Genomic DNA, 27,330 nt, shown 5'->3' on the forward strand with positions numbered 1-27,330 from the left:
CTTTTTATTATAGCTATATGAGATGACGGATGTTAACTAAACTTATTATGGTAATCATTTCACAATATATGTACGTTAAACCATTATGCTGTACACCTTAAACTTATATAGTGATGTATGTCAATTATATCTCAATAAAACTAGAGAAAAATGGACATAATTTTTTTCTTTTTTATTTAGAGGAGGCTGTTGGTTCACAAATTGGCCCTGTACACTGACAGCAAGGACCGAAGCAAGAGGCAGATCACTCCAGATTAGTATGTGGCAGGTTTAATAAGCAAGGGAACTTACTTGCAAGGCTGTCCTGGGCAGCTGCAGACAAGCAGATCTCTGCACCCACCCACCAGAATCTTAAAAGTTTATAGAGAGGCCTTAATGGGGTTTCATCATGTATACCATCCAGATGTTCTCAACAACACATTACTCTGTCAAGGCTGCATCCTTGAAACAGCTCCCACTATGGGAATGGCAGACAGAACATACATTTCAAGGACAGAGAAGGGGTGAAGAGCCTCTGATTGCCTCTCTGGATGACCTCTTCCAACAGAGCCTAAGGAGACTCAAGAACTAAATATAATGTGGTGTCCTGGATGAGATCCTGGAGCAGGAAAAGGATATTAGGTAAAAACTAGGAAATCTGACCCCAAAGTATTAAAACCAGTCAACCTTTTATTCAAGTAAAAAGTCAGGAGGCAAACATCCCCATCACTAATCTGAGTTATGGTTATAAAGTATGCTCACTTTGTGAAAAAATCTGAGGTTTACCTCTATGAATTGTGTGCATTTTTCAATACAAATTTATTTCACATCTGTATAATGGGTATATTAATAAAATGTACTTAATATAGCTACTGGATAAAATGAAAAAACCTATGCACAGTATGTATAATAACATGTATATATACAATAATAGATTCTTGAACACAGTAAATGCTCAATAAATGTTGTATATTGTTTTAATTAAAAGGATAAGAATATACCTGATTTACATTTTAAAAATTCTGGGAACTTCCCTGGTGGCACAGTGGTTAAGAATCCGCCTGCCAATGCAGAGGACACGGGTTTGAGCCCTGGTCTGGGAAGATCCCACATGCTGCAGAGCAATTAAGCCCATGTGCCACAGCTACGGAGCCTGTGCTCTACAGCCCACGAGCCACAACTACTGAGTCCACATGCCACAACTACAGAAGCCCATGCACCTAGAGCCTATGCTCCACAACAAAGAGTAGCCCCCACTCGCTGCAACTAGAGAAAGGCTGTGCAGCCAAAATTAAATAAATAAATTTATAAAAAAAAAAAATTCTGGAAGGGGAGGGAGGAAAAGAATGGGGGTATATATGAAAAAATCCTAGGCAGAAGTTGATAATTCTAAAAGGATGGGTTCATAGAGGTATTCTACTTTTTTACATATACAGTTTTTATAATAAAAAGGGAGAAGTATCACCAGAAGCAAGGGGATCTTTTTATTAAGAAGAAATTGTATTAAAATTGAGCAAAATAAACTAATAAAACCTAATCTTTGAAATCTTTCATGGGGGGAGTGGCCAGTGGCCAGTGGAGTAAGAAAACCCTGAGCTCACGGGCATACGAAAATTACAACTCTACAGAGCAACTATTGATGAGGAAAACCAGAAGACTAGCAGAAAAGACCTACAACTAAGGATATAAACAAGGAACCACAAGGAGATGGGTAGGAGGGACAAAGATGTGGTATAGTCAAGACCCATACCCCCAGATGGGAGAGCCACAAATGGAAGGACAATTATAATCGCAGAGGTTCTGCCCAAGGAGCGAGTGATCTGAACCCCTCTTTGGGCTCCCCAGCCCAGGAGTCTATTACATTTCTATACACTTAGAACAAATTATCCGAAAAAGAAATTAAGAAAACAATCCCATTTACAATTGAATCAAAACGAATAAAATACCTAGGAATAAATCTAACTAAGGAGGTGAAAGACCTGTACTCAGAAAACTGTAAGAGGCTGATGAAAGAAATTGAAGACGACACAAACATATGGAAAGATATATTATGTTCATGGATTGGAAGAATTAACACTGATAACATGACCATACTATTCAAAGCCATCTACAGATTCAATGCAATCTCTATCGATACATCAATGGCATTCTTCACAGAACGAGAACAATTAATTCTAAAATTTGTATGGGAACATGAAAGTCCCCAAATCGCCAAAAAAATTTTGAGAATGAAGAACAAAGCTGGTGGTATCACACTCCGATTTCAAAGCTATGGTCATCAAAACAATATGGTACTGGTGCAAAAACAGACACATAGATCAATGGAACAGAATAGAAAGCCCAGAAATGAACCCACATGTATATGGGTTAATTATATGAACGATTATATGGACAATTAATCTATGACAAGGGAGGCAAGAACATACAATGGGAAAGGGTCTTCCCTGGTGGTCCAGTGGTAAAGAACCCGCCTTACAATGCAGGGGACGTGGGTTTGATCTCTGGTAAGAGAACTAAGATCCCACATGCCAGGAGGCAACTAAGCCCGCATGCCACGACTACTGAACTTGCATGCCTCAACTAGAGCCCACATGCCACAAACTACAGAGCCCACGTGCTCTGGAACCTGCGTGCCACAAACTACAGAGCCCATGTGCTCTGGCCTGCATGCCACAACTAGAGAAGAGAAAACCTGCATGCCACAACTAGAGAGAAGCCCGTGCACCACAATGAAGATACCACATGCCTCAACAAAGATCCCGCATGCCACAACTAAGACGCGATGCAGCCAAAAAAAAAAAAAAAAAAAAAAAAAAATCTTAAAAAAAATGGATTAAAGACCCATTATAGTATTGTATGTCAACTATACTTCAATAAAAAATAAATATAAATGGATTAAAAAGTTAAATTAAGGGCTTCCCTGGTGGCACAGTGGTTGAGAGTCCGCCTGCCGATGCAGGGGACACGAGTTCGTGCCCCGGTCCGGGAAGATCCCACATGCCGCGGAGCAGCTGGGCCCGTGAGCCATGGCCGCTGAGCCTGTGCGTCCGGAGCCTGTGCTCCGCGCTCTGCAACGCGAGAGGCCACAACAGTGAGAAGCCCGCATACTGCAAAAAAAAAAAAAAAAAAAAGTTAAGACCTGAAACCATAAAACTTCTAAAAGAAAACATAGGCTGTAAGCTCTTTGACATTGGTCTTAATAATAATTTTTTTGGATGTGTCCCCTCAGGCAAGGGAAACAAAAGCAAAAATAAACAAATGGGACTCATCAAACTAAAAAGCTTTTGCACAACAAAGGAAATTATTAACAAAGCAAAAAGGCCACTTACTGAATGGCAGAAAATAACTGCAAATGATATATCTGATAAGGGGTTAATATCCAAAATATACAAAGAACTCATACAATTCAACAACAAAAAAATCCAAACCCAATTAAAAAATGGGCAGAGGATTTGAATAAACATCTTTTCAAAAAAGACATACAGATGGCCTGTATGTAAAAAAGAATAAAAAAGAATGAAATCTTGCCATTTGCAACAACATGGACAGACCTAGCAGGTGTTATGCTAAGCGAAATAAGTTAGACAGAGAAAGACAAACGCTGTATGATTTCACTTATGTGTGAAATCTAAAAAACAAATGAACAAACATAACAAAACAGAAACAGAGTTATAGATACAGAGAACAAACAGGTAGTTGCCAGAGGGAAGGGGCTGGGGAAGGAAAGAAATAGGTGAGGGAGATTAAAAGCTACAAACTTCCAGTTGCAAATAAGTCACCTGTATGAAATGTACAGTGTGGGGAATATGGTCAATAACTATGTAATATCTTTGTATGGTGACTAACTAGACTTCTCATGATGATCATTTTGAGATGTATAGAAATACCAAATCACTATGTTGTATACCAGGAACTAACATAGCGTTGTATGTCTATTATACTTCAAAAACAAACAAATTCAGAGAAAAGAGATCAGATTTGTGGTAACCAGAGGTGGGAGGTAAGGGGGAGAGGAAACTGGATGAAGTAGCAGGGCTGTATATCAATTATATCTCAATAAAACTGGAAGAAAAAAACTTAATCTTTGTAATAACAAACATGGAAAGAGGGGGAAACGGCATTGTCAAATATATAAAAGAACTCAGAATATGGGGACCATGAGCCTTTCATGGAAAATAAAAACTAGTTAATAAAATTCCAACAATTAACAAGTAAATCAAGGGACTTCCATGGTGGCGCAGTGGTTAAGAATCCGCCTGCCAATGCAGGGGACACAGATTCCAGCCCTGGTCTGGGAAGATCCCACATGCTACAGAGCAACGAAGCCCGTGCACCACAACTACTGAGCCTGTGAGCCACAGCTACTGAGTCCACGTGCCACAACTACTGAAGCCCGCGCTCCTAGAGCCCGTGTTCCACAACAAGAGAAGCCACCACAATGAGAAGCCCACGCACCACAACAAAGAGTAGCTCTCGCTCACCACAACTAGAGAAAGCCCGCATGCAGCAACGAAGACCCAACGCAGCCAAAAATAAATAAATAAAGAGCCTTCATGCTGCAACTAAGACCCGATGCAACCAAAATAAATAAATAAATAATAAAATAAATGTTTTTAAAAAAAACTTTCATCTAAAAAAAAAAAGTAAATCAAAACTTTAAACTCAGGAATGAAAAAGCTGACATGAAAGGACTGGTGGTGTCTTGTGCATGCATTAGATATAGAATGAATATTAAATAACTAAGTAAATTAATGTTACAGAACAGAATTTAAACATGATTAAATTGATGAAATTGGACAGTGTAAAACTATTAATCAATGCTCTAATTGCCATTTTAATGCAGTGTAAAAATACTAATTAATTAATGAGAAATGTTCTCAATTTCTCAACAAGGAATTAATCAATCAATATGGTCTGCAATGAAAATATGGTTAATAAAAAAAAAGCATAATGCTGCAAGACAACCAGGGTGAGTTTCACATTTTGTGAATCAAACTTACGAGACACAAGAGGCTGTCCCAGCACCAAAGTTATTTTGCTTGGAGAAAGGATCCAGAACAGGGAGCCCAGTGTCCCAGGGCCTGTGAGACCCAGACACAGTCTGTCAAGCCACCATCCCTGAGGAATGGGAACCAACATGAGTGCAGACCACATCATCACAGAGAAGCTGCAGCGCCTGGGCTCCCTCCCCTGAAATACCTCGCTAGCCCCTAGCACCTGTGGGTGTCTGCCTCGCACACATCCGTGCATTGGCAGTGCATTAATGACGGGTTAGTCAGCAACCCCCAGACCAGGTGCAGTGTGCTTCAGGAAGAGCTAGCATCAGCTCACCCTCCTCCTGTTCATGTTGTAAGAAGGCTGACCACAGGTCAAACTCTCTCTCCTCCCATTCCCTGAGACTAAAGGGATGTTTACCTCTAAATGTCACTGTCTCTTTTCTTAAACGTACAGGGATCTTTCAGGGGGAAAAAATATTTTTAGTGGTGAAGAAATGTATGAGAAGTTCTAAGTTTCTTCAGTTTCACTTCATATTCACTTTCTTCAATTAGAATCAAGTAAAATTAAATCTTTTGTTTTGTTTTTGCGGTACGCAGGCCTCTCACTGTTGTGGCCTCTCCCGTTGCGGAGCACAGGCTCCAGACGTGCAGGCTCAGTGGCCATGGCTCACAGGCCCAGCCGCTCCGCAGCACGTGGGATCTTCCCGGACCGGGGCACAAACCCCTGTCCCCTGCATCGGCAGGCAGACTCTCAACCACTGCGCCACCAGGGAAGCCCAGAATCAAGTAAAATTAAATCTTAACTAAAAAAATAAACATATGGCATGATCCCATTTTTATGAAAGTATTTCTATCTCCCATTCTTCCTGTAAAACCGCAAAGAAATATGTCTAGGATGCTATACCAGAAATGTCAATGATGGTTATATTTGAATGATAAAACTTGAGGTTATTTATTTATTTATTTTTGGCTGCATTGTCTCTTCATTGCTGCGCGCAGGCTGTCTCTAGTTGTGGTGAGCAAGCCCTACTCTTTGTTGTGGTGCGTGGGCTTCTCACTGCGGTGACTTCTCTTGTTGTAGAGCACAGGCTCTAGGCATGAGAGCTTCAGTAGTTGTGGCACGCGGTCTCAGTAGTTGAGGCGCATGGCACGGGCTTCGTTGCTCTGGGGCATGTGGGATCTTCCAGGACCAGGGATAGAACCAGTGTCCCCTGCATTGGCAGGCAGATTCTTAACCACTGTGCCACCAGGGAAGTCCAAGAGGTAATTTAGTTTCTTTTTGCACTTTTCTGCTTAAACTGTTATGGGGAGCATGTACTGTTTTCACAGAAAGAATAAAGCGATTTTTCTTAAAAACAAACATACAAACCCTGATATCTTGGCAAGAGTCCTCAGGTATAAAACTTCCCTGTTTTACTCTCTTCCTCTTGCTCTTCCCCCCTCCCCCACCCCAAGTCTCCTCCATTTCCCTCCTCCCTCCCTTTTCACTTCCTTTTAACCCCCCACCTCTCTCCTTCCCTTGCTTTCCCCAGTTCTAGCCCTCTTCCCCAGACTGCGAAAACTGCATCTTTCGTGCTGATGCCCCGCGGGCCCACAGGGGTGGCAATGGTAGGCTACTTCCCTTTTTCTGCAGGAGGCTGGGGTGGGCACATTTTTTCAGACCCTCAGCGACCCCTCAACCTCTCAGGACCCCCCACACCAGGAGAGGAGGTGAGAGCAGCCACAGTGGGGCGGGAGGAACGGAGAGAGAGCGCTCTGGCTGAATAGAACTCTGGGGCAAGGCTCTCCACACGATTCCGCCCTGTGGACGAGCTTGAATCTTCCCGTCTCCGTGTCATCCCCTCAGCTCCATTTTTTGCCCCCAATACCTTTGCTCAGTACATTCCAACTTCGTGGGTTGCGATATTCTCTCAAGGGTCTGCCTCTGCAGAGGGCTCACTATCCCCTACGCCGCGCGAGGAGGATCAGTGAGCAGAGTGGCCGGAACCACTTTCGCCCAAGCCGAGGGACCCCCTGTTGAGAGGGAGCTCCAGGACCACCCAGACAGGCTGAGGGCTACCTGCAGTTTACCACAAGAAGTCTCCCTCCAGAGGACGACTGGGTCGTGGACCGGACTAGAGAGACGATAGGTCTGCCCGCCCACCTCAAGGTAACTTCCACGCAACGTTTTAGGCGCACAGTTAAAAGCATAACACCGCCCCCACCTCCACCCCCGGCTTCCCTTATAGATTTACTGGTGCATCTATGCCTCACTATCCTTGTCTCCTCTCTTCGTACCTACCTCACTCTTACTTTCGCGCCTTACTGCGCAGGAAATGGGGGAAAAAAACCTCTGCCAAACATTTTCCAACCTCGCCGCTCCCGCTTGGAACTTCTCTTTGCGCAGGGCACGTCAGGAAAAGTTTCCAGCCCTTTTCAGAGGCTACAGACCGCAACTACAGGAGCTTTGCCCTCAGGGGTTTGCCTTATCCACCACTTAATTAACAGTCATCAGCTACAACCGTGTGGAAATATAAAATGTAGCCTTACTTAAATAGACTGTAAGAGACTTCGTGCTGTGGTCTTGCCGCGGTCCCTTCGCGAGTTCCCTCGTGCCACAAGCGGTCCGCGTGTTGGGAGGGGGGGCCGTCCCGCGCCCGTCGGTCAGGGCCCACGGTGGTGGGACCGCGCCCCGGCCGCCATCATTAGCTGCGCACCTCCTCAGTGGGCTGTCTCTTGGCGGGGGTCCGGCCCCGCCCCCACCCCCACCCCCGCCTCCGCCTCCGCCTCGCCCTAAAGGCAAGGGAGCTCGGGCGGGGCTGCGTTGCCCTTGGGGCCACGCCCCCGGCGTACGTGCGCCAGCGGTAACCCGCGTGTGCTGGTGTCCTTGGCTCACCAGGGTTGCGGGATTGGGAGGCTCCGGGGCTCTCCGTCTGCTTAAGTGCAGACAGGGTGCCTCCGCCTGGCGCAGCCACATCCCCTTCCTTACCCGCCCGCCGCCCGCCGCCCGCCGCCGCGAGCCCATGGCGGGGAGGGGAGGGCAGCCTGGCGATGGGGGCGCCGCCCACAATAAGGAAGGGAAAAGAAGCTTTTTCACAAACCACCTCCCTTAATAGCCAATGCCTGTTTTCAGAAACTTATCACGCTTTTCGAGAAAGGATGGTTCCCTGACCAAATACGTCCTAAAACTATGAGGATGTCCGTTCCAGGGGAGCAAACCCTGGAACACAGGAATTAATCATTGGCCATAGAAGCTATAGAGAAGCCTTCAGGAAGGTTGCTCATCCGGGGTACCAGGGACGCCAGGTTAGGACACGGCCCCAGGACGCTGGGGCCAGCAGGACCGCCATATGGGGGAGGAGATAACCCCTATTTTGGCTAGGGTCGAGGGGACTAGGTGAACGGGGACCTCTGGGACCAATCCTGTCTTAGGGAGCCCCCACAGGAGCTCCTAACGCTAGTGCTCCTGTTACAGGAGTACTCTCTCCCTGAAGGAACAATGGGAAACATCTCCTCCATCCCCAAGGCCTCATCCCTTGGGATCATTCTGAGTCACTGGAACAAGTTTTCTCTAGATTTTTTTTATTATTATTACAAATATTGAAGATGATATCGGTATCAGACAACATCAATTGCTTAAATGCAAACGTTATTTTTAAAATTAACATTACTTTCTTTTTTTAATTAATTAATTAGGCTGCCTCCGGTCTTAGTTGCAGCAGACGGAATCCTTGCTGCGGCATGCATAATCTCTCCCAGCGCGTGGGCTTCTCTCCAGCTGCAGCGCTCTGGCTCCAGAGCTCGTGGCCTCTCTAGCTGGAGCACACGGGCTCAGTAGTTGCGGCACTCAGGCCTAGTTGCCCCGCCACACGCAGGACCCCAGTTCCCCAACCAGGGATCAAACCCACATCCCCCACATTGGAAGGCGGACTCTCAACCACTGGACCACCAGGGAAGTCCCTCTATATTCTTTAAAACGAAGAAATCTCGTTTTATTTTGTAAAACAGCCTGACACCAATATAAACTTGAGGACCATCAGGTCTGGTCAGAGAATGGAATCCTCAACTATAATACCGTCCTACAGTTAGACACTTTTGCAGAAGGCAAGGAAGATGGACAGAAGTTCCTTATGTGCAGGCTTTTATGACCCTAAGAGAAAACCCAGAGCTATGCAACTCCTATGTTAGGGAACCTTGCTGGCTGGGACCCCTTCAGGCTACACAAAAGCCCTCTCTATTGGCATTCCTGGAGGAACCCAAGCCCCCAGGCAGAAGACCCTAGCCCCAACACTCACCATCGTCAGCCCCTCCCCCGCCCTAAAAGCCCCTTTACCCTTCTGTACCAAAAGCACAGCCAGAGCTTCTTTGCCCCCTTCAGGAAGTAGTAGGTGGGCCTCAGGGAATTACCAGAGTCCACCCCCCTTTTCCTTTGTCTGACCTCAACCAGCACCGCACTCCCTTGGGTGGATTCTGGGAGGACTCTAGCCGGTTCACCCAAGAATTCCAGGGACTGACTCTCTCCTCTGACTTTACCTGGAAGGACCTAAATATTGTTCTTTTCCACTGCTGCACCACTGAGGAAAAGACCTGTATTTGGGCACAGCATCAAACACATGCTGATGGATTACACGTTGCCCAACCTCATCAATACCCTGTGGGCATGACAGCAGTGCCTCTAATGGATCCCAATTGGGACTATCAGCCAGGCCAGCTTGGTATCACTAGAGGGGGCCACATGAGCCTTTGCCTCATTGAAGGGATGCATAATTAAACCTGTTAACTGTAAGCTTAAAGAGATCACCCAAGGCCAAGATGGAAATCCAGCCCTATTTCAGGCCCAATTGGCAGTTGCCCTCAGAAAGTATATGAATGTAGACCCAAACACTTTTGAGGGACACACTGTATTTGCAACCCACTTCACTAGACAATCAGCCCAACATCCGTCGGAAGCTTCAAAGCTTGCCATGGGGCCCCAAACCCCTCTCAACCTTCTTGTTGATACAGGGCTTTCAGTGTCTTTAATAGAGGAAGAAAGGAAGGAACAGCATGACTTAAGAAATGGCAAGCCAGGGAATTCCCTGGTGGTACAGTGGTTAAGAATCCACCTGCCAATGCAGGGGACGCGGGTTCGAGTCCTGGTCCGGGAAGATCCCACATGCCGCGGAGCAACTAAGCCCGTGTGCCACAACTACTGAGCCTGCGCTCTAGAGCCTGTGAGCCACAACTACTGAGCCTGCGTGCCACAACTACTGAAGCCTGCACGCCTAGAACCCGTGCTCCGCAACAAAGAGAACCCATTGCAATGAGAAGCCCGCGCACCACAACGAAGAGTAGCCCCCACTCGCTGCAACTAGAGAAAGCCCACATGCAGCAACAAAGACCCAACGCAGCCATAAATAAATAAAAGTAACAATTTAAAAAAATCCATCTTTAAAAAAAAAAAAAGAAATGGCAAGCCAGGCTTTTGGCAGTTGTCATGACAAGATCTAATCCACCTCCTGATCACCCCAAAAGTACTCTCAGAAGACCTCTGCCAGGAAAGGGAGCCTGTTTTACCTGTGGGAGCTCCAAACACTGGAGCAAGGAATGTCCAGGAAACAGGTCCCAACCTCTACCCAAGACACCATGCCCAATCTGTAAGAAGATGGGCCACTGGAGGAGGAAATGCCCCCAGCTCTGAAGGGAGTGAGGAAATTCCCCCATGCCAGTCATGGCAGTGGTTGATTGACGGGACCTGGGACCTCCCAAGGCTTCCTAGAAGACAGTCATCACATGGGAGGAACCGCGGGTGACCATTGATGTGGCAGGTAAGCTTGTCCAGTTTCTAGTGAACACGGGAGCCATGTGCTCTGTCCTGACTTCTCACACTGGGCCCCTTGCCCTTGAAACCTGCTCTATTGTTGGGGTAGAAGGAAGGCCTAAGCTAAAACATTTCATCACCCCTCTCACTTGCACCCAGGGAAAGACCCTTATAACTCAGAAGTTTCTTTTCATGCCTAAATGCCCCAGTCCATTTACTGGGAAGGGATTTTCTCTCAGCCTTGGCGGCAACGCTTACTCTCCCTGAAAACCAAAAGCAAGGCCTACTTTTGGCTGGATTATGCATTATGGACAATCCAGCTCCAAATATTCCCCCCAAATTAAAAACAAACAGAAAAACGTATAGATCCACAGGTCTCGGATCAGGGAATCCCAGGGAAAACAAAGTTTGTCACTCCTTTAAAAATCACCTTAAAGGAGGCTAATGGCTTCCTTCCAGGTGTCAATACCCTCCCTTTCCAGTAAACTCCCTGTATCTCTGCTCTTTTGCTTCTCATGAGGTCACGGCTCCTTTAACCTCACCCATCCTAATGGTCCTCCTTTTTTTTTTTTTTAAACATGTTTAACATGGATTTTTTTTTTAAACATCCCCTAACATCTTTCTAGCAACTTCCAACCATGAGGTCTGACAGACCCAGCGTCACTTTTTTTTTAATATTTATTTATTTATTTGGTTGCACCGGGTCTTAGTTGTGGCAGGTGGGCTCCTTAGTTGTGGCATGTGAACTCTTAGTTGCGGCATGCATGTGGGATCTAGTTCCCTGATCAGGATCAAACCCAGGCCCCCTGCATTGGGAGCGCAGAGTCTTATCCACTGCGCCACCAGGGAAGTCCCTTCTTATTCCCATAGTCACAGCTCCAGCTTACAAACATCCACTATCTGACACCATGAATGCCATTGCTAAAGTTACTAACTCTTCTGATGGTTGGATCTGCCCCCACAGCTGTACCTCCCCAAAGGACCTACATCTTTTAGGACTCCCTACCTCCTTGAGGGACTTGATGGGGCAAACAGCAAAATATTTTGGTTATTTACCACCCCAGTGCAGTAAAGAAGGAAGGACTGGGGCAGAAACCAACTGGAGGCCAAGGTCTCTGGAACAGACACCCTCCTCCAAATCAGAGGGAAGGGTATTTCAGCTTTTAGACAAAGTTAGCCTCTGTTTTACTGGTATTAGCATCTGGAGACAAGAATTACGATGGCTTAATGAAACATACTACAATCACACTCTAATTTTTAGTAATCACAGTTAGGTGACAGACACCAACCAGACTGCCAATATCTAATATGTGGGGAGCGTCACTATCTGGTGGAAGAACCTAGTGACTGGAATAAATAAAACTAAAACTCACAATAAAAGCATAATAATAGAGTTAACAATACACGAGAGAAGGCCAGCAGAGGGATTGGACAATATTCCGGACTAATGTTTAATATAATGAATACACTCAGATATACTCCAGTTTCTCCCTGTTAGCTGCTATAGCGAAACCTGAGGTGCCAAGGGAAAAAAATCCCACAGCTTCAGAAAACTCCAGCTTCAAATGATGATACGTCAGGGATTTCAAACCATCCCACTTGAAGATGAGGACTATCAACATCCACTGGATAAGCATGCTGCCTCCTTCTACTCCCCACTCTCCATCTCCACCACTGTAAACAACCCCCAAACCCCATCTCTGACAGACAGCAAGGAGACCTGGACCCATAGGTAGGGACAACACCCATGCTCAGCTTGAAGCAGTTACAGAAGATGGACCATCGACCCTTTGCCCCTTGAGAGACTTTAAGGGTCCAGATTCCTTGAAGGGGGAATGTTAGAGCAGGTAGATAGCTAGATGTGAACAGAGAAAGGCGGACACAGGCCAAATGGCAGGAAACCACATCTTGTAAACAGTGGGGGTCCTTGGGCAGACGAAGAAAAGCAGGAACTTCAGGACTGACAGGAAACCACACATTTGGGGTGATAAGTGTCCTGGAGCCAGACAAAGAAAAGTGGGAAAAGGCGCGACTCTCTAACATTTTGCTCATTATGCTCTCATTACAATAAAATTAGCCTTGCAGATAAGAAGTTCCCATCGTGTACTTGACACTTCTCATCAAGACTAAAGGACAAAAATCCCTCCTCCCTTTGGGAACATGGAGCTGGGATGAAAATCAGGGAATCCTCCCCAATGAATATTCCATTCCTTCATTTCTATACCCCACATAACTGGCTTGCCTAAGAAGCTCAGCCCAGCTAGTCACTTGAGCCTGCCCGCTCTCTGAGCGTTCTGTTGCTTAAGTAAATCCTGGCTTTGCTTTCTTGACCTCCCTGTCTCGTCTCCGAATTCTTTCTGCCACGAGACAAGAACCTACTCTCCAGTAACATCCGGAAAGGGCAGGGGCCTCTGAGCCCCCACCCCTTTCAGGGCTTTGTGGACATGAATGTGGCATTGGAGAAGAGAGCAGGGACATAAACCCAGAACACTTAGGATTGGGGGGAGAACTGGGCGCTTGGTCTTAGTAATGTGTGATAAGGACTGAGAGCTAAGGAGTGAAGGACAAGAGATTCTCCGCCTTCAACACTGTCGGGGAGTGGGGATGGCAAGAGAGGAAGGAAAGGGATGTGGTCCATAGACTTGAGGACTGACCTTTAGGAAGTCTTCACCTGCCTCCAGCTCCCAGGCCTCTGGGCCCTCTCCTTGGATGGGTGGCAGGGATAGGAGAGTTTTCACTGAATACACTTTGTACCTTTTTAGCTGTGAACCATGTTAATTACTACCTTTTAAAACTTATTATTATTACATTTTAAGGAAAATATACTTGAGCCATGCGAAGGAGGATTGCTTTTCAGTTGCAAGAGGAGTTGCAGAGTTGCTCAGTTGCAAAGCCCTGTCTTGGCCTGCCTAGGGCCTGGGAGGGTGGGCAAATGTTCCTTGGATCCAGTTTAGCATGAAGACCCAGAAAAGGCCACACTGGAAGCAGGGAACAGCACCACAATTCCCATGGGGCGCAGCACCCTGATGTCTGGTCACTAGGGGCTGCTCCTAGGCCTGGATCATTCAGGGCAGGGATCTGGGGCAGAGACACCCCAGTAGAGTTGCCAAAATGAGCAAGTGAAAATACAGGATGCCCAGGTAAATTGGAACGTCAGATAAACAATAAAAATGTTTAGTGTAAGTATGTCCCAAATATCGCATGAGATATACTTATACCAAAAAGGTTTCCATTGTTCATATGACATTCAAACTTGACTGGGCATTCTGTATTTTATTTGGCATCCCTACACCCCAAATATTGGCTGGAGAGGAAAAGCCACTCTTGCAATTTTCTTTTTTCAGTTTTCTGTTTTCATTTCTTAAATTGTTAACCCAAATTTCCACAGCCTTACCAGCCTATAGATGCAAATGAATTCACTTAAAAATCACAAATGTCGGGACTTCCCTGGTGGTCCAATGGGTAAGACTCGGTGCTTCCAATTCAGGGGGCCCGGTGGGAACTAGATCCCACGTGCATGCTGCAACTAAAAGATCCCACATGCCACAAGGAAGAGCCTGTGTGCCGTAACTAAGACCCGGCGCTGCCAAAGTAAAAATGAATTTAAAAAACAAATGTCCCTGGTCTGCCCGTCTCCCAGTGCAGGACCTCGTCCCTCTAAGATACCACAGTCTGGGGCCTCCCCCAAAACGTCAGTTTCCTCTGCTCCTGTGGTAGCTGCGTGCCCTCTGCCCCCTAGGCCACAGGAGGGCAGCGGTTGCTTGGCTGAGTCGAGTCCGAGCCTGTGCCTCGGCGCCCTCTGCTGGTGAGTCCCAGACTGCAAACGCGGGGGCTGCTTGAGGGCGCTGGGCTCCACAATCCCACCGCGGGGCGAGCGCCTCCAGGGATGGGAAAAAGGCCCCCTTCTCCCACCTCTCACCGGGTCCGACAGCAGATGGTCTCTCCAACTGCCCTCCCTACCTCACCTCCTCCCTCCTCACGCCCTCTTCCTGGCTTTGTTCGCACCACATGAACAGGCGATGCTCCAGCCTGTGCCTCCTCTTGGCTCCCTCCACCCCAAATGCTCAGCCTGGCTCTGAGCTGACCAAAGGCTCCTCCAAGTGCCAGGCAGGCCAGAAAATGGAAAAGCCCACAGTTCCCAAGGGTCACAGTCAGCTTCCCCGCCTGCTCCATCACCCACATCGTCCACGTCCTCCCCCAGACTGCCAGGTGAGCTTGTGTCCATTTAAATCTCCCATCCTCACCCCAGTAGTGCCTTGGCCTGTCTGTAGCAGCTCCTTTCAAGGAAGGATGGCTTATTCATTTTCTGTGTCTCCACCAGGCGGGACTGGGTCTGTCTTGTGGCCACCAGATCCTCCTAGCATAGGCACAGAGCAGAGTGAACAAATACTGGCAAAATGAAGGTTGAGAGGCTGTGGTGGGGGTGAGGGGCCTCCCTGGATCAGAGGCAAAGAGTGATTTTTTTTTTTTTAATAAAGACACTTTATTTACAGATAATACAAAATAAACTACAGGACAAACTACTGTGCAGGAGGAGCGACGGCCCCCATTTTGACCCCCCTCCCCATCCCAGAATAACTTATATAAAAAATTTAAAAGGCCCTAGAAGGAGGGAGGGGCAGGGCTGGAAGCACCTTTGCTGATTGGGGATTGGGGCCTTCAGTCCTCATCCTTCCTGTTCCAGTGCAGAGTGGACCCTGGCTTGCTCCCTTCCAAGTCCTGGGCCTGGCAAGGAGGGAACACAGCTGCAAGGGCAGTTGGTGGTCGTTATAGAGGCTCCCAGACCAAGGACTCTGACTTCTGACTCTGAGGGGTTTGAGTGAATAGGTTGGTAAGTGGCGCTGGGGGCGGGCACGGGGTTGGCATTATTGCAGTGCTCCAGCCATCTTCCTCCTGGCCCTGGACACGGGTCTGCGCCGGCTTCTGGGGAGCAGCCGTGTCGGGGCAGGAGTGTGGGGATCCTCAAAGCGATGATGTTGTTGAGTCCACCACCTCGCGGCCGTTGCAAACAGTGGGGACAAACTGGGAGCCAGACCCTAGGGAAAGGAAGCTGGAGGTTGGGGCCAGTCCCAAGGTCCCTTATACAGTAGGGAAGCAGGGCGGCGGAGAGCAGCTCACCATCATCCCCCACACACCCTCTCCTGTCCAGCCTCATCTAGGGGGCACTTCACCCCCAGCCAAGGAATCTCAGCAACCCAGGGAGTTGCCCCCATGATGAGGAACTAAGGTGGGGAGAGGGGGCACAGGTGTAGAGGGGTCTTAGAAATAGATGGACGCTGACCTTGGCCGAGGCTGGAGCTGGCTCTGGCAGCTGCACTGCTGAAGCGGCTGGTGGGTGCGCGGTGGCTAACCACATTCTTCTGTGGCTGGAACAGGATGATGTGCAGCTTGGGCGCGAAGAGACAGCCGAGCACCACAGAGCCGCTGAGGCTGACGGACACACACATGGTGGTGGTCTGCACCTGTGATGGGAGAGGTCAAGGATGAGTCTGTCCCACAGGCCTGGGCCTGGCCCCAGGAACCCTGCCCAGGAGGTGGGGTAAGGAGCAGGGGAGACCGTAAGCATCCAACACTGGACCTTGGTCTGTCTGCCAAGCTCCAAAGAATTTTTAGGAAGGTTGGGCACAGTCCCAGCATCAGCCCCAGTGCACCGTCTTCCAGGATGACCAGAGTTCTAGCTGTGGGGGTGAACATGCAGAGTGCATGTGGGAGTGGGTGTGCAGGCATGTGTGTGTGTGCGGGTGTGTGTAGGGGTGCAGGTATGGAGTGCATGCATGTAAGGGCATGAATATCTGTACGGGGTGTGTGTGTGTAGGGGGTGGTGAGAGTGTGCAGTTGTGTGTGTAAGTATAGGATGCATGTATATGGATGTGTGGGAAGATGTGGATGTTTGCCAGGTGTGCTGGTATGTGCACGTGTGTGAGTGTAGGGATACGTGTGTGCACGCATGTGTGTGTGGGTACTGTGTGTGTACATGCCAGGTAAGTCCTTAGCCACCTATGATTGGCATGCAAATGCAAATCATATGCAAATGCAGGCTGAGTCAGAGCAGATTCCCTCCCCAGCTCGGGCCTCCACTGCCCAGGCAGGTGGCCCAGCAGGTGCAAGAGCAGCCCACACCCAGCCGTCCCTGGCCACCGGCACTGCCCACCATACCTCTGTCCTGAGGAAAAGGGCTTTTGCAGGGGTTCTTGCCTCAATTTTCCTGCTCCTTTAATTGTTAAAATTGTCAGCTCAGACCCTGCTCTATACTCCCAAGCTGAGTGACCTTAGGCAAGGAATTGAACCTCCCTGAGTCTCCATTTCTTCATCTGGAAAACGGGGAGAGCCACAGAATTTACTCCAGAATTGTGAGGATTACCCAAGATTATCCTCTTATTGTTCAGAGCTCAGCTCACCTGTCACCTCCTTGGGGAGGTCTGCCCTGACCACTCCATCTGAAGCAGCCATTGCCCCTTGAAGCTGAGGAGACGCATTGAGCACTCAGTGCCAGTTGGAATTTTGCTAGGAAGCCACCAACTGGGGTACAGTTTTCACCTGCTTTGACCTTCCTGAACCCTACACCCCAGATCTCCTCCCCCTCTTTGCTTCACCTTTCCTGACCTCCCTGGTTTCATCTCTCAATCCCAGAGTTGCACAGCACTGGGGGCACCACGCCACACTGCACAGGTCCAAGGGGCATCAAAGCATTGTACCCTCTGGGGCTGCTGGTTTAATAGCTCTGCCATTCCCATTCCTGCTTCACTCTCACCTCTGCCTACCTTTCCACCATGTACACCCCCCCCACCTCAACTCCAGGCGAGGGGGAGGGCAATGCAGACCCTCTGCTCCAATCAGCTTCCGTATTGGCTGCCCTCCCCACCTCCTCCACCCTACCTATTCCCACCTGCCTGTGCTGCAGAGTCCAGTTCAAGGACCCCTCTTCCAAAAAGCCCTCTCTGACTTCCTACACACTCATACACACACCACCACCACCACCACATACACACCTCCCTCTTCTGTATTCTCACTGGGGCCTTTTGTCAACCTAAACCAGTCAGCAGCTCTTTGGTCAATCACCCTGCTAGTCTGGGAGCTCCACAAAAGCAGAGACCAGGGCTCCCCTTCTGCAGCCAACCCCTCAGTGGAGCAGGGTAGAGCCTCTGCTGATTTGGACACATTTCGGCACTTCCACCTCCACCCAGGTTAGGAGATAACATCTGAGTCCTGAAATCTCTTCTCAGCTCTAATTCCTCCACCTCCATGGCCATTTCCCCAGGCCCCACTCAACCTTCCCACCTTCCCCTGGGGTCCACTCCTAACTGGGCCACCACAAGCTGTGTGCTCCTGGGTGAGGATTTAACCTGTTGGAGCCTCAGAGTTATCAGAAGATTAAATGAGATATCAGGAAATAGAAGGTCCTGTGTCCCACTCCACCCTGCCCCCCACCCACCCCCAGGCCTCAGCCCACCCTGGAGCAGGTAGCTCACCCGGTAGTCACTGGAGGTGACATAGAAGATGGGCAGGAAGGCCAGCCAGATGATGCAGGTGGTGTACATGGTGAAGCCGATGAACTTGGCCTCATTGAAGTTTTCAGGGCACTTGCGGGTCTTGAAGGCATAGAGTGTGCAGAGCGCAATGAGGAGCACATTGTAGGCCAGCGAGCCCAGCATGCTTGCATCGCGGTGGTTGCAGCGCAATGTCACTACCTCCCGCCGCTCAGGGGCTGTCTCCTTGCCCGTGCCTGGTGCCTCCACCACCAGCCAGGCAGCCACGATGAGCAGCTGGCCCGAGATAAGGGCCAGACAGATGGCCACCTGCGAGGCAGGGCTGATGAAGCGTGGCCGCTGGGCTCCCTCCCGGGCCCCACCGAAGATGCGCGCAATGCGGTTGGTCTTGGTGAGCAGGGCCGAGTAGCAGACGGAGAAGGCAGTGCCCAACCCGAGGCGCCGTAAGGTGCACACCACTGTGGATGGCTTGGCAATGAAGACGAAGGTCATGCAGTAGCAGAGGAAGACACCACCTAGCAGAATGTAGCAGAGCTCCCGGCCAGAGGCCTTGACCACTGGGGTGGCATTGTGCCGCACGAAGACGCCCAGTACAAAGAGGGTGGCCAGGGCGCCTAGGCAGGCGATGGTGACAGGTCCCACGGCCCAGGCATCGCCCCAGCGGATGTACTCCTGGGGCAGCTCAAAGCAGCCAGTCAGGCTGGCATTGGGCCAGTAGCCCAGGCCACAGTCAGCACAGGTGAACTCATCCAGCCGGTACTCGTAGGGCTGGCAGGGGATGCAGAGCCAGCAGCAGACCTCCCCCGGCTGCATACTTTTCACCTCATTCTGGAGGCAGGGCTCACTGCAGCGAGAGGCCGGCAGGGGCCCGGCTGAGAGGGAGGCCCATGGGATGAGGCTGGTGTCCAGGGTCAGGCCTTCTGCCCAGTAGCCCACCTTCTGGTAGCGATAGTGCCCACTGCCTGCCCGCAGATAGGTGAAGATATTGTAGCGACCAATGCCGTCCCCAAAGCGGTCGAAGCGGACCTCACTGTGGGTGTCAGCTGGGCGGAAGGGGGCTGGGGTCGAGGAGGGAAGGAAGAGAGGGTTGGAATGGTGGGTCATCCTGATGTGACCTCAACCCTAACATAGAACTCAAACCCCAAAGCTTAGGTCAGCCCTCATCCTTCTGATCCTCAACCCAGCACTAAAGCCAGCCTAACCCCAGCCATTTTTCTAAATGAGAGGCTACAACAAACCCCAACCCTAAGCCCCAAATAGAACCCCAACCTTAAAATCCAGGCACCTCCACAAACCTAATGCCCACACCAATCCCCAACCATGACTCCCAAAACCCAGCCTTAGACCTTCCAACCCAGACCCCAGACCCCAACTTTATCCCAACACACACCACAGCCCTTTCCCCAAACCTACCATGGAGACCCCCTAAGGCTAAACTCGACCTTAGGTCTAGTCCTGGTCCTACTTTTAATCCCATCAATGACATCCCCACCTCCAGCCCCGGACAGTCCTAACACTGATCCCAGTGCAAGCTGAATCCCAACCTCAGTGGTCACCTGGAACCACCAATGTTCACCAGAATATGCTTGGCAGGCATCTCACAAATCACTCTACTCCCCATCCCCACTCCCCTGTGAACCTCACATCTCTCAGCCAGGCTCAGAAGGCAGGTACCCCTGTTATCCCATGTCCCAGTAAGAAATGGTGTTCAAGTTAGCAGATCATGTACTTAAGGCCCCGTGGTGAATGGTGCAGCCTGGTGTTGAATGCAGGTCCCCCGCAGCCCCTACTCTTTCTACCCAAAAAAGTCCTCAAAATCCAACTTGAGCCCTACCATAAATTCCACTTAGCCCAGCGGGCTAAATTCAGCCTTGTTCTAATGTCAACCCAATCAGACCCAAATGCAACACTAACCCCCACTCTGATTCTCCCATAACTCTGAATGTCAGTCTTATTGGAATTACTATTCCTCTTGATCCTGGTCCAGTACTCCAAGCTTTGTCAGCCCTGGCACCCTCTCTCACTGTTCCCACAGTGATTCTTCCTGAAGCACAACGATGATTCTGAGGCATTTATTTTTCTTGAAGCTGGAACTTCTATTAAAATAACTTTTGGTTTGAAGAGACTGTGGCCACCTTGAGTGGAAAACCAAGATTAGGAATAGAAATTTTCCTGGGAAATAGTGTGTCATCCTGATGCACCTTCCTTCTGACTCTCACTGATATTTTTCTGCCTGACAATGGGCTTGAGGTCTCCTGATCCCTACTCCCTGCATGATAAAGAGACAGGAGATAAAGGGCAAGGCCCAAGCAGGAACCAGAGATCCTCACAGTGAAGGACCAGGCCAGACATCTACTCTCTGGAAGGAACTCAGAAAGTGGAACCTTAGTCCTGGCTCCTGTTGGAGTCCTCTCTGCCTGGCTGTCCTTGTTCTGACTCTGACACCAGCCCCTTGGGTAATGCCCTTACTTGCTATGGGCTATGTTTTCTTAGCCGTGTACTAGAACCTGAGGGCCTGTTCCCTTTCACCCTCCGAGGGCCAGCTGCCTGGTGGACACTGGCCAGCAGCATTACCATCGAACTTGACGTTGAGCACGAAGTCTTTGTAGAGGCGGCGCCCATTGACAGGCCGCATTGCATCACAGAGGCGGGTGGTGTTGGGGCAGAGGGTGCGATGCATGTTGTGCAGCGCGTGGGCCATGGCATACACCGCATTGACCACAAACATGATCTTGGACTCTTGCTCAAAGGGCACAGCCTGCAGGGAGTGGGCTGCACAGTCTCTCTGCCGGAAGCTGCAGCGGAACCTCTGCTCCCAGAACTCGCGGAACCAGGGGTTCCGGCTGTTATTCCACGGGTCCAGGCTCCGGAAGTAGGAGGCAAAGTCGCTGATGGGGTAGGAAGCCAGCTCTATGGTGATGGCACCTTCAGCAGCGCCCTCACTACCTGCCACCACGCTCTCCAGGGCCCCCCAGCCATCGCTGGCCACCCAGGTGAAGCTGGCATTGAGACGCTGGGTGGCAGCGAGGAGCTCGCGGGCGTCCTCGGAACGGGTGAATAGGACAGCCACGCGGGCACTGGGTTTCTGCAGCAGGGCTCGCACCACGCCCTCGAAGGCTGTGCGGCTCATAGCACGGCCCACCTTCTCCGAGGTGGCCACACAGATGTTGCGGGCACGGGCCTCTAGCTCAAAGGCTTCGATGCCTGTCTCGCCATAGTCGCCCTCGGATGCCACAGTGGACACATAGGTCCAGTTGAAGAAGCGGAGAATCTCAGCCATGGCTTTGGCTTGGAAGAAGTCAGGGGGCACCGTGCGGGCAAAGTAGTCATAGCGGGACTTGTCACTCAGCTTGGCACTAGTGGATGCATAGCTGATCTGAGGGATCTGAAATAGCCGCAGGAGGTTGGCCACCTGGGGGAGGGGTAGAGAGGGCGAAGATAGAGACCAAGTCAAATGCTGGAGACGGATGTGCCCCCACAGCTATTGGACCTTGGGATCAAGTGCCCATGTGGTTGGCCCTGAGGTCTCCCTCTCCCAAAAGACCTATATCTCTCTTTTTTTGTGTGGCACGCGGGCCTCTCACTGTTGCGGCCTCCCCCGTTGCGGAGCACAGGCTCCAGACGCGCAGGCTCAGCAGCCATGGCTCACGGGCCCAGCCGCTTCGCGGCATGTGGGATCTTCCCGGACCGGGGCACGAACCTGTGTCCCCTGCATCGGCAGGCGGACTCTCAACCACTGCGCCACCAGGGAAGCCCAAGACCTATATCTTGTCTTGATGTGTCTTCCCCCTGGTGGCAGGGAGTTTTCTATCCCTTCCCAAGGGCTGAGAAAGACCCAGGGCCAAGGCACCAGGGTCCTGAGCCACACCTGAACCCCTCTGCTGTCTCCCTTCAGACTCATGGCAGTAACAAAGAGAGAGAGCTAAGGGAAGGCCCAAGTCCTGGGTGGAGAGAGGTTGGCCACTGGCTGCACAGGGAAAAGTAGGACCTAGATGGCAAGTGGGATGCTCAGGGCTCTTAAGCTCTCTACCCCGGAGTCAATTCTGATGGGATGATGGAGAAAGGAGGAAAAGACTCCCCCAGGAAGACCCATATTTGAGGTCTCCATAGCCCTGAGAGCCCAAGAGTTGGTCTCCACTGGATGCCTGAACCTGAAATAAACAAGGCTTCCTGCCTACCACTGCCTGCCTGGCAGCCGATCTCCCACCCCCAGATTCCTGGGACCTGCCCCTAAGAGTGGGGTCTAGCCAAGGACCAGGTGGGATGGTGGGTAGGTGAGAGCAGGGCATGGCCCAGGTTCCACAAGCGGGAGTTAGGTCCTGTATTTGCAACTGGGACACAGGTTTTTACTCTGACAGTGTCAATGCCTTCCCTGTACTTTCTAACTCTGTGCCCCTGGGCAAGTTAGCAAACCTCCCTGAGCCTCAGTTTCTCATTCCTGCCTTACAAGGTTGATGAGCAGATAAAAATGATGTATGTGAAGCCACAATGCCTGGAAGATGATAGGGGTTTTGGCAAGAGAGAAGGGGCCAGAATATGGAGGAATCATTAACAGGCAGGTGCAGCCTATGGATAAAGGACTGAGCTTTGCTTTGACCCAGACAAGGAAAAAGCAGACTGATGTTGAGGTGTGGGCCCTGTTGCAGGAGGCAGGCAACTTGGGGTTGGAGGGAGGTAACTGGGCTCCTGGAGATGAATACATGGGGCCCTGAAGAGAATTGTGAAGAGCAGGTGCTGGGAAAGCACCCCAGAGGCCCCTGCAGACATCAGCATGTGGGAGGCTGCCTACCCATCCCTGCCCCTGCACCCCCAGGGCTGCAGATGTAGGTGCTGCTACAGCCACACCTGTCCAAGCTACTGCTGGACACTTCCAGTAGCTGGAACTAGCAGGACTGGTAATTCATTCCCTGCAATAGGGGTATGAGCAGGCCTCCCCAACCCCAGGCCAGAAGCTGCCTTCATGGTTTAGACTCCTGCTTCCTTTCTCCTAAACAAGCCTTCCAGGTCAGAGGTCCTGGCCCTGCTTCTGATGGCAATGCCCTCTGCTGGCCTCCTAAAGGAAGCTGAGGCCCCAGACAAGGCCCTCCTTGCAACACTCCCAACCCCAATCCCAGCTCTGGCCTCACCTTCCAGCAGCCTATGTCAGGCACCAGGAAGGTAAGGGTCCAAGCAAGAGGAGGAACCCAGTCAGGGACAGGGAGGATCCCACCTGGGCTAAAGCAGCCAGATGTGGCAAGGGACATTAGCTGAGCCCTCTGCTGACCCTTTATGGGAGAACAGGAGGAGGGAGGACCTGGTTCCCTCCCCTTTCCATCCCTTCAAATCCTACACCCACTGAAGACCCTTGGGTACCCTCCTCCTCACCTCCACACACATCCTGCTTCTCTTCCTTCTGGGTCCCCAACCCCTGTTTCTCTTCTCTGGTTTGCTCTTGGCTTCTATTTTCCACCCCTTTCCAATCCAAAGACAGATGACCTGACAGTCCCGGAGGTCCTTGGCTGAGAGCCCTAGGTTCATGTCTCCACTTTGTGAGCACCTGGACTTGTGCCTTGCCTCACTCCAAGCCTCAGTTTCCTCATCTATGAAATGGCTTAATAACAATAGCAGCTAATGTTGATTATGCCGTTACGATCTGCCAGGCCCCCTCATTAAATTTCCACCACACCCCTAAGAGTGGTGAGTATTATGAGTCCCATTTTATAAGGATGAAACTGAGGCACAGAAGAGAGAAATAATGTCCAGAGTCACACAGTAAGTGGGAGAGCCAGGATTCAAAACGCCTATTAAGTTTCTTAGGGCTGTATAACATCAGATGTGTGTGTGCGTATGTGTTGGAAGTGGGATGCTTTCCTTGCACAGTCTCTAAAATTGTACTCCCATTTTGCCACAGGGGCACTTTCTTAGTCTTCTGTAAAAAGCTACTTGAAGGAAGCTGCTAGTCCCTCTTCTAATGCATGGTAGCCCAGAGCCCCTGCTCAGCAGGAATTCCAGGTCCCCACCTCTGGCCTCCCTCCCCAGCCCCCACTTAAACAGCCCCTATGTACCTGGATAGAGACATCGCTGTAGGAGCCGCCAATGACACCAGTGATGGCAGTGGGAGCATCACCATGGGTGGCATAAGAACCATCGGGGCAAACATGGCGTGAGCCATCGGCACCATGGCTGAGTGATGCACGCACGAAGTCAAGTGCCTGCTCCAGGGCATGTGTGTCCTTGGAGCAACTGTCGAGTATGTGTGCACCCAGGCGCACGCCCGGCAGCAGGCTTGGGTCATGGTTGATACGATCCAGCGCAAAAAGCATGGCCTCCAGGCGCTGGATGCCGCGATGTTCATTGACAGGACCACACTCCTCTGCTGGGCCGCCCTTCTGGTGTACCGGAAACAGCCCACCCAGAATCAGGTCCCCCTCCAGGGTCAGCACCTTCTTGGCTGGGCCCTCAGCCACAGCGCCCCACAGCAGCAGCAGAGCCAGGAACCCAAGCAGTGATCCCATGGCCCCAAAGGGGATGGATGGGTCCAGCAGACCTGGGCCTCCAGGGGGTGAGGGCAGAAGCAGCAAAGGCAAAGAGAGGTATAAATAGACCAGGAAAGGACAGACAGGAAAAGGATGAGGAGGGACCCAGCTCCTGCAGAGAGAGAGAGAGAGAGAGACAGACAGACAGACAGACAGACAAACAGGTAGGGAACAGTGGAACCTGAGAGTGGCTACCCCTTCTGACTCTGCCTCCCCCAAACTCCTTTCCCAGGGACTGAGGAGCCAGGGAGAGGTGGTGCTCCTAACTAGGATGAGAAACTCCTGGGACACCCCTTTGGCCTGTCTCTCAGCCCTGCCCAGATCTGCGGCTGGAGATGGGCTCTGTGCCCATCCCAAATTTAGCAGAGATGGAGGATTACAGAGAGTAAAGGCCCAAACAGAAAACAGAAGACCCAGAAGAATGTCCAACACCCTGCCAAAACCTCCCGGGACCCCAAAGTCAACAGCTTTGCAGCAGAAGGTCACAGTTACAAACTTGGGAGTCCAGTCCCTATCCTGAGCCTTGGATTTCCAGAGAGGAGGCATCGCTGGCTGAGAACAAAGGGTAGTTAGTCTCCAACCTCTGAGGAAACTGAAGCCCAGGTGAGCACCCAAGGTTCCCAGCCTCTCGTTCTTAAAAAGCCATCCCCAACACCCCCTGACTGGGGAAGTAATAGAGACTCTAGGCTTTGGAAGTTAGATAGCAAGGTAGAGAGGCTGGCCCTAGAGAGGGACACCGAAGTGACCACAGGTCCTAAAGTCAACAGGGAAAGTAGATGTGAGTGTATGTGTGTGTCAGGGGTGGGGGGGGCAGTCCACCTGGTCAAAATCTCAAAACAGGGCTCAAGGTGAGATTTTGGACACGCTAGCACTATATAGACTGCCGTTTGAGACTTTTTGCTTTCGTTTTCTCTTCAGCTCAGAACCAAGCAGAGAAAGTCACCATCTCGACTCCCCATCCTTGGTCTCAGGGCCCTGTCCATCCTGGCCCCAGCCCTCAGAGACCCTGCCTCCCTCTTCCACTCTGCACCCTGTATTTGTGCCCCAGCTGCCCTCCCAGACACCCATCCCACACAGGTTGTCACAATCACACAGGCTTGGGAAGGCTAGCAGAGGGAAACTGAGCCTGAAGAAGGGCAGAACTAGTTGAAGGACCCCATATCCTGGCCACAGAGACTGGGGCTCTTCACTTTGCCCCCTCAGCTCCCCAGGGTTAGTCTGCCACTGGGGCTAGGCCAGGAGAACTGCGATCCTGTGCATAGCCAGAAAGCAGCAGCTCAAGCAGGCAAACAGGAGAGAGAGGTAAGCATGAAGCCCAACACAGATGGGGACACGGACCCAGATGGGGGCTGAGGTCCAAACTGGTCAAGACCACGATCCTCCCACAGGGGTGGCTGGGACCAAAGCTCCAACAAGGGACAGAACCCTGAAGGGAGAGCGAACCCTAGAAGGGGGCAGCCTGGGGGCCTGGGCCACAAAATTCAGGGAGGGAGCGATGGAGCCTGGGAGGCTGAGACAAAGACAGAGGCACAGACAGAAAGACTGACCAAAGGACGGAGGGGCAGGAAGAACGAGGGATCGAGATGCAGAGCGTGCGTTCTTTGGGGAAGAAAGGCGGGACGTCTAGGGCTGTCTTCCCGCTTCCCGGAGCTCCTGGCAAGCGTTGTCTGGACGCCCTGGCCAGTCTCAGCCCCAGGAGCCCCAGAACTCGAGGGCCCGTGGGACCCCAGGACGTGGGGTCAGGATCGATAAGGTCGGTGGCGGCCGCGGCACCACCAGGCTTACCCTACCTTGCGCGCCCGGCTCTGGCGCGGAGAAAAACGGAGAGGAGCCAGGGGCGCGGGATTCCAGCTCCCGCTAGAGCGCTCGCTCGCTCGCTCGCTGGCTGGCTCGGCAGCTCTGCGCTCTCCGCCCGCCCGCTCAACCTGCAGCTTTCAATCGCGGCCCGCCCCGCCCCCGGCCCCGGCCCGCCCTCAGCCCCTCCTCCATTCCAGATCTCCCGCGGCCAACCGGGCCTCCGCCTGGGGGGACCAGACTCCTCCAACGCTCCCCTCTTCAGGCGCACCGGCCCGGCGCTGTCCGCCGCGTGGTGCTGAATCCTCGGGCCCTCCCACCCTGTGCTGGAGCAGTTGCCTCTTGGCCCCCTCCACCCCAAGTCAGACTGCGTCCCAGAGAGCAGCGGGCATGAGGCACTGGGCTGGGAAGGTCACTGAGCCCCGGGAGGTGCGCACAGTGCTATGGGTTCCCATCTGCGAGAGCGGGAGGGCTGGCCCTAGGGTAGTGGGGTCCACTGGGAGATAGGTAAAGAGGCACGTAGGAGATAGGTGGAGCGTTTAGCCTGCTGCATCCCTGTCCTCACACTGATTCTCCGTATCCATGAACTGCAGTTCCGTCCACATGCCAGGCCTGGGGTGGGGGAATGTGTCTTCAGCCCCAAGTGCGAGCTGGGGCCTGAGTCACTAGAAGGAAGAGATGGAGTGTGTGTGTGTGGGGGAGGATCAGAGGAGGATGGGACATTCTCTTCCTTCCTGCAGATGACCTTTAAAACCACTACACCCCACACACATCCAGCC

The 27,330-nt window shown here is 51.2% G+C and overlaps 1 protein-coding gene across 3 annotated transcripts; it reads right to left on the reverse strand.

Annotated features, from left to right (window-relative positions):
• Window positions 1-9,258: 9,258 nt before the first annotated feature.
• On the reverse strand, window positions 9,259-27,084 carry GRM2 (glutamate metabotropic receptor 2). Of its 3 annotated transcripts, XM_049693564.1 has the most exons (6): window positions 26,548-27,084; window positions 24,287-24,869; window positions 20,817-21,654; window positions 18,225-19,300; window positions 16,037-16,217; window positions 15,226-15,791 (listed from the first exon to the last, which is right to left on the reverse strand). In XM_049693564.1, the coding sequence occupies exons 2-6, from the start codon at window positions 24,734-24,736 to the stop codon at window positions 15,718-15,720; spliced, it is 2,619 nt and encodes an 872-aa protein (XP_049549521.1). In that variant the 5' UTR covers window positions 24,737-24,869; window positions 26,548-27,084; the 3' UTR covers window positions 15,226-15,717. The 3 variants fall into 3 exon arrangements, with proteins under 3 accessions (XP_049549522.1, XP_049549521.1, XP_033280391.1); XM_049693565.1 differs by lacking the exons at window positions 24,287-24,869; window positions 26,548-27,084 and adding an exon at window positions 23,607-24,262 and having other exon boundaries at window positions 9,259-15,791; XM_033424500.2 differs by having other exon boundaries at window positions 24,287-27,084.
• Between the last annotated feature and the right edge of the window lie 246 nt (window positions 27,085-27,330).

This window comes from Orcinus orca, chromosome 10 (genome assembly GCF_937001465.1).
Source record: "Orcinus orca chromosome 10, mOrcOrc1.1, whole genome shotgun sequence".
NCBI classification, from domain to species: Eukaryota; Metazoa; Chordata; class Mammalia; order Artiodactyla; family Delphinidae; genus Orcinus; species Orcinus orca.

What these genes read in the sequence shown, in the direction of transcription:
- GRM2 (XM_033424500.2), bottom strand. Translation starts at nt 25,303, where the DNA reads ATGCCTCCTCTCTGGAAATCCAAGGCTCAGGATAGGGACTGGACTCCC. An exon ending in ACAGCGATGTCTCTATCCAG is followed by an intron (nt 21,655 to 24,286) that starts GTACATAGGGGC and finishes CCCCTCCCCCAG; the next exon opens with GTGGCCAACCTCCTGCGGCT. An exon ending in TCACCTCCAGTGACTACCGG is followed by an intron (nt 16,218 to 18,224) that starts GTGAGCTACCTG and finishes CTCCCATCACAG; the next exon opens with GTGCAGACCACCACCATGTG.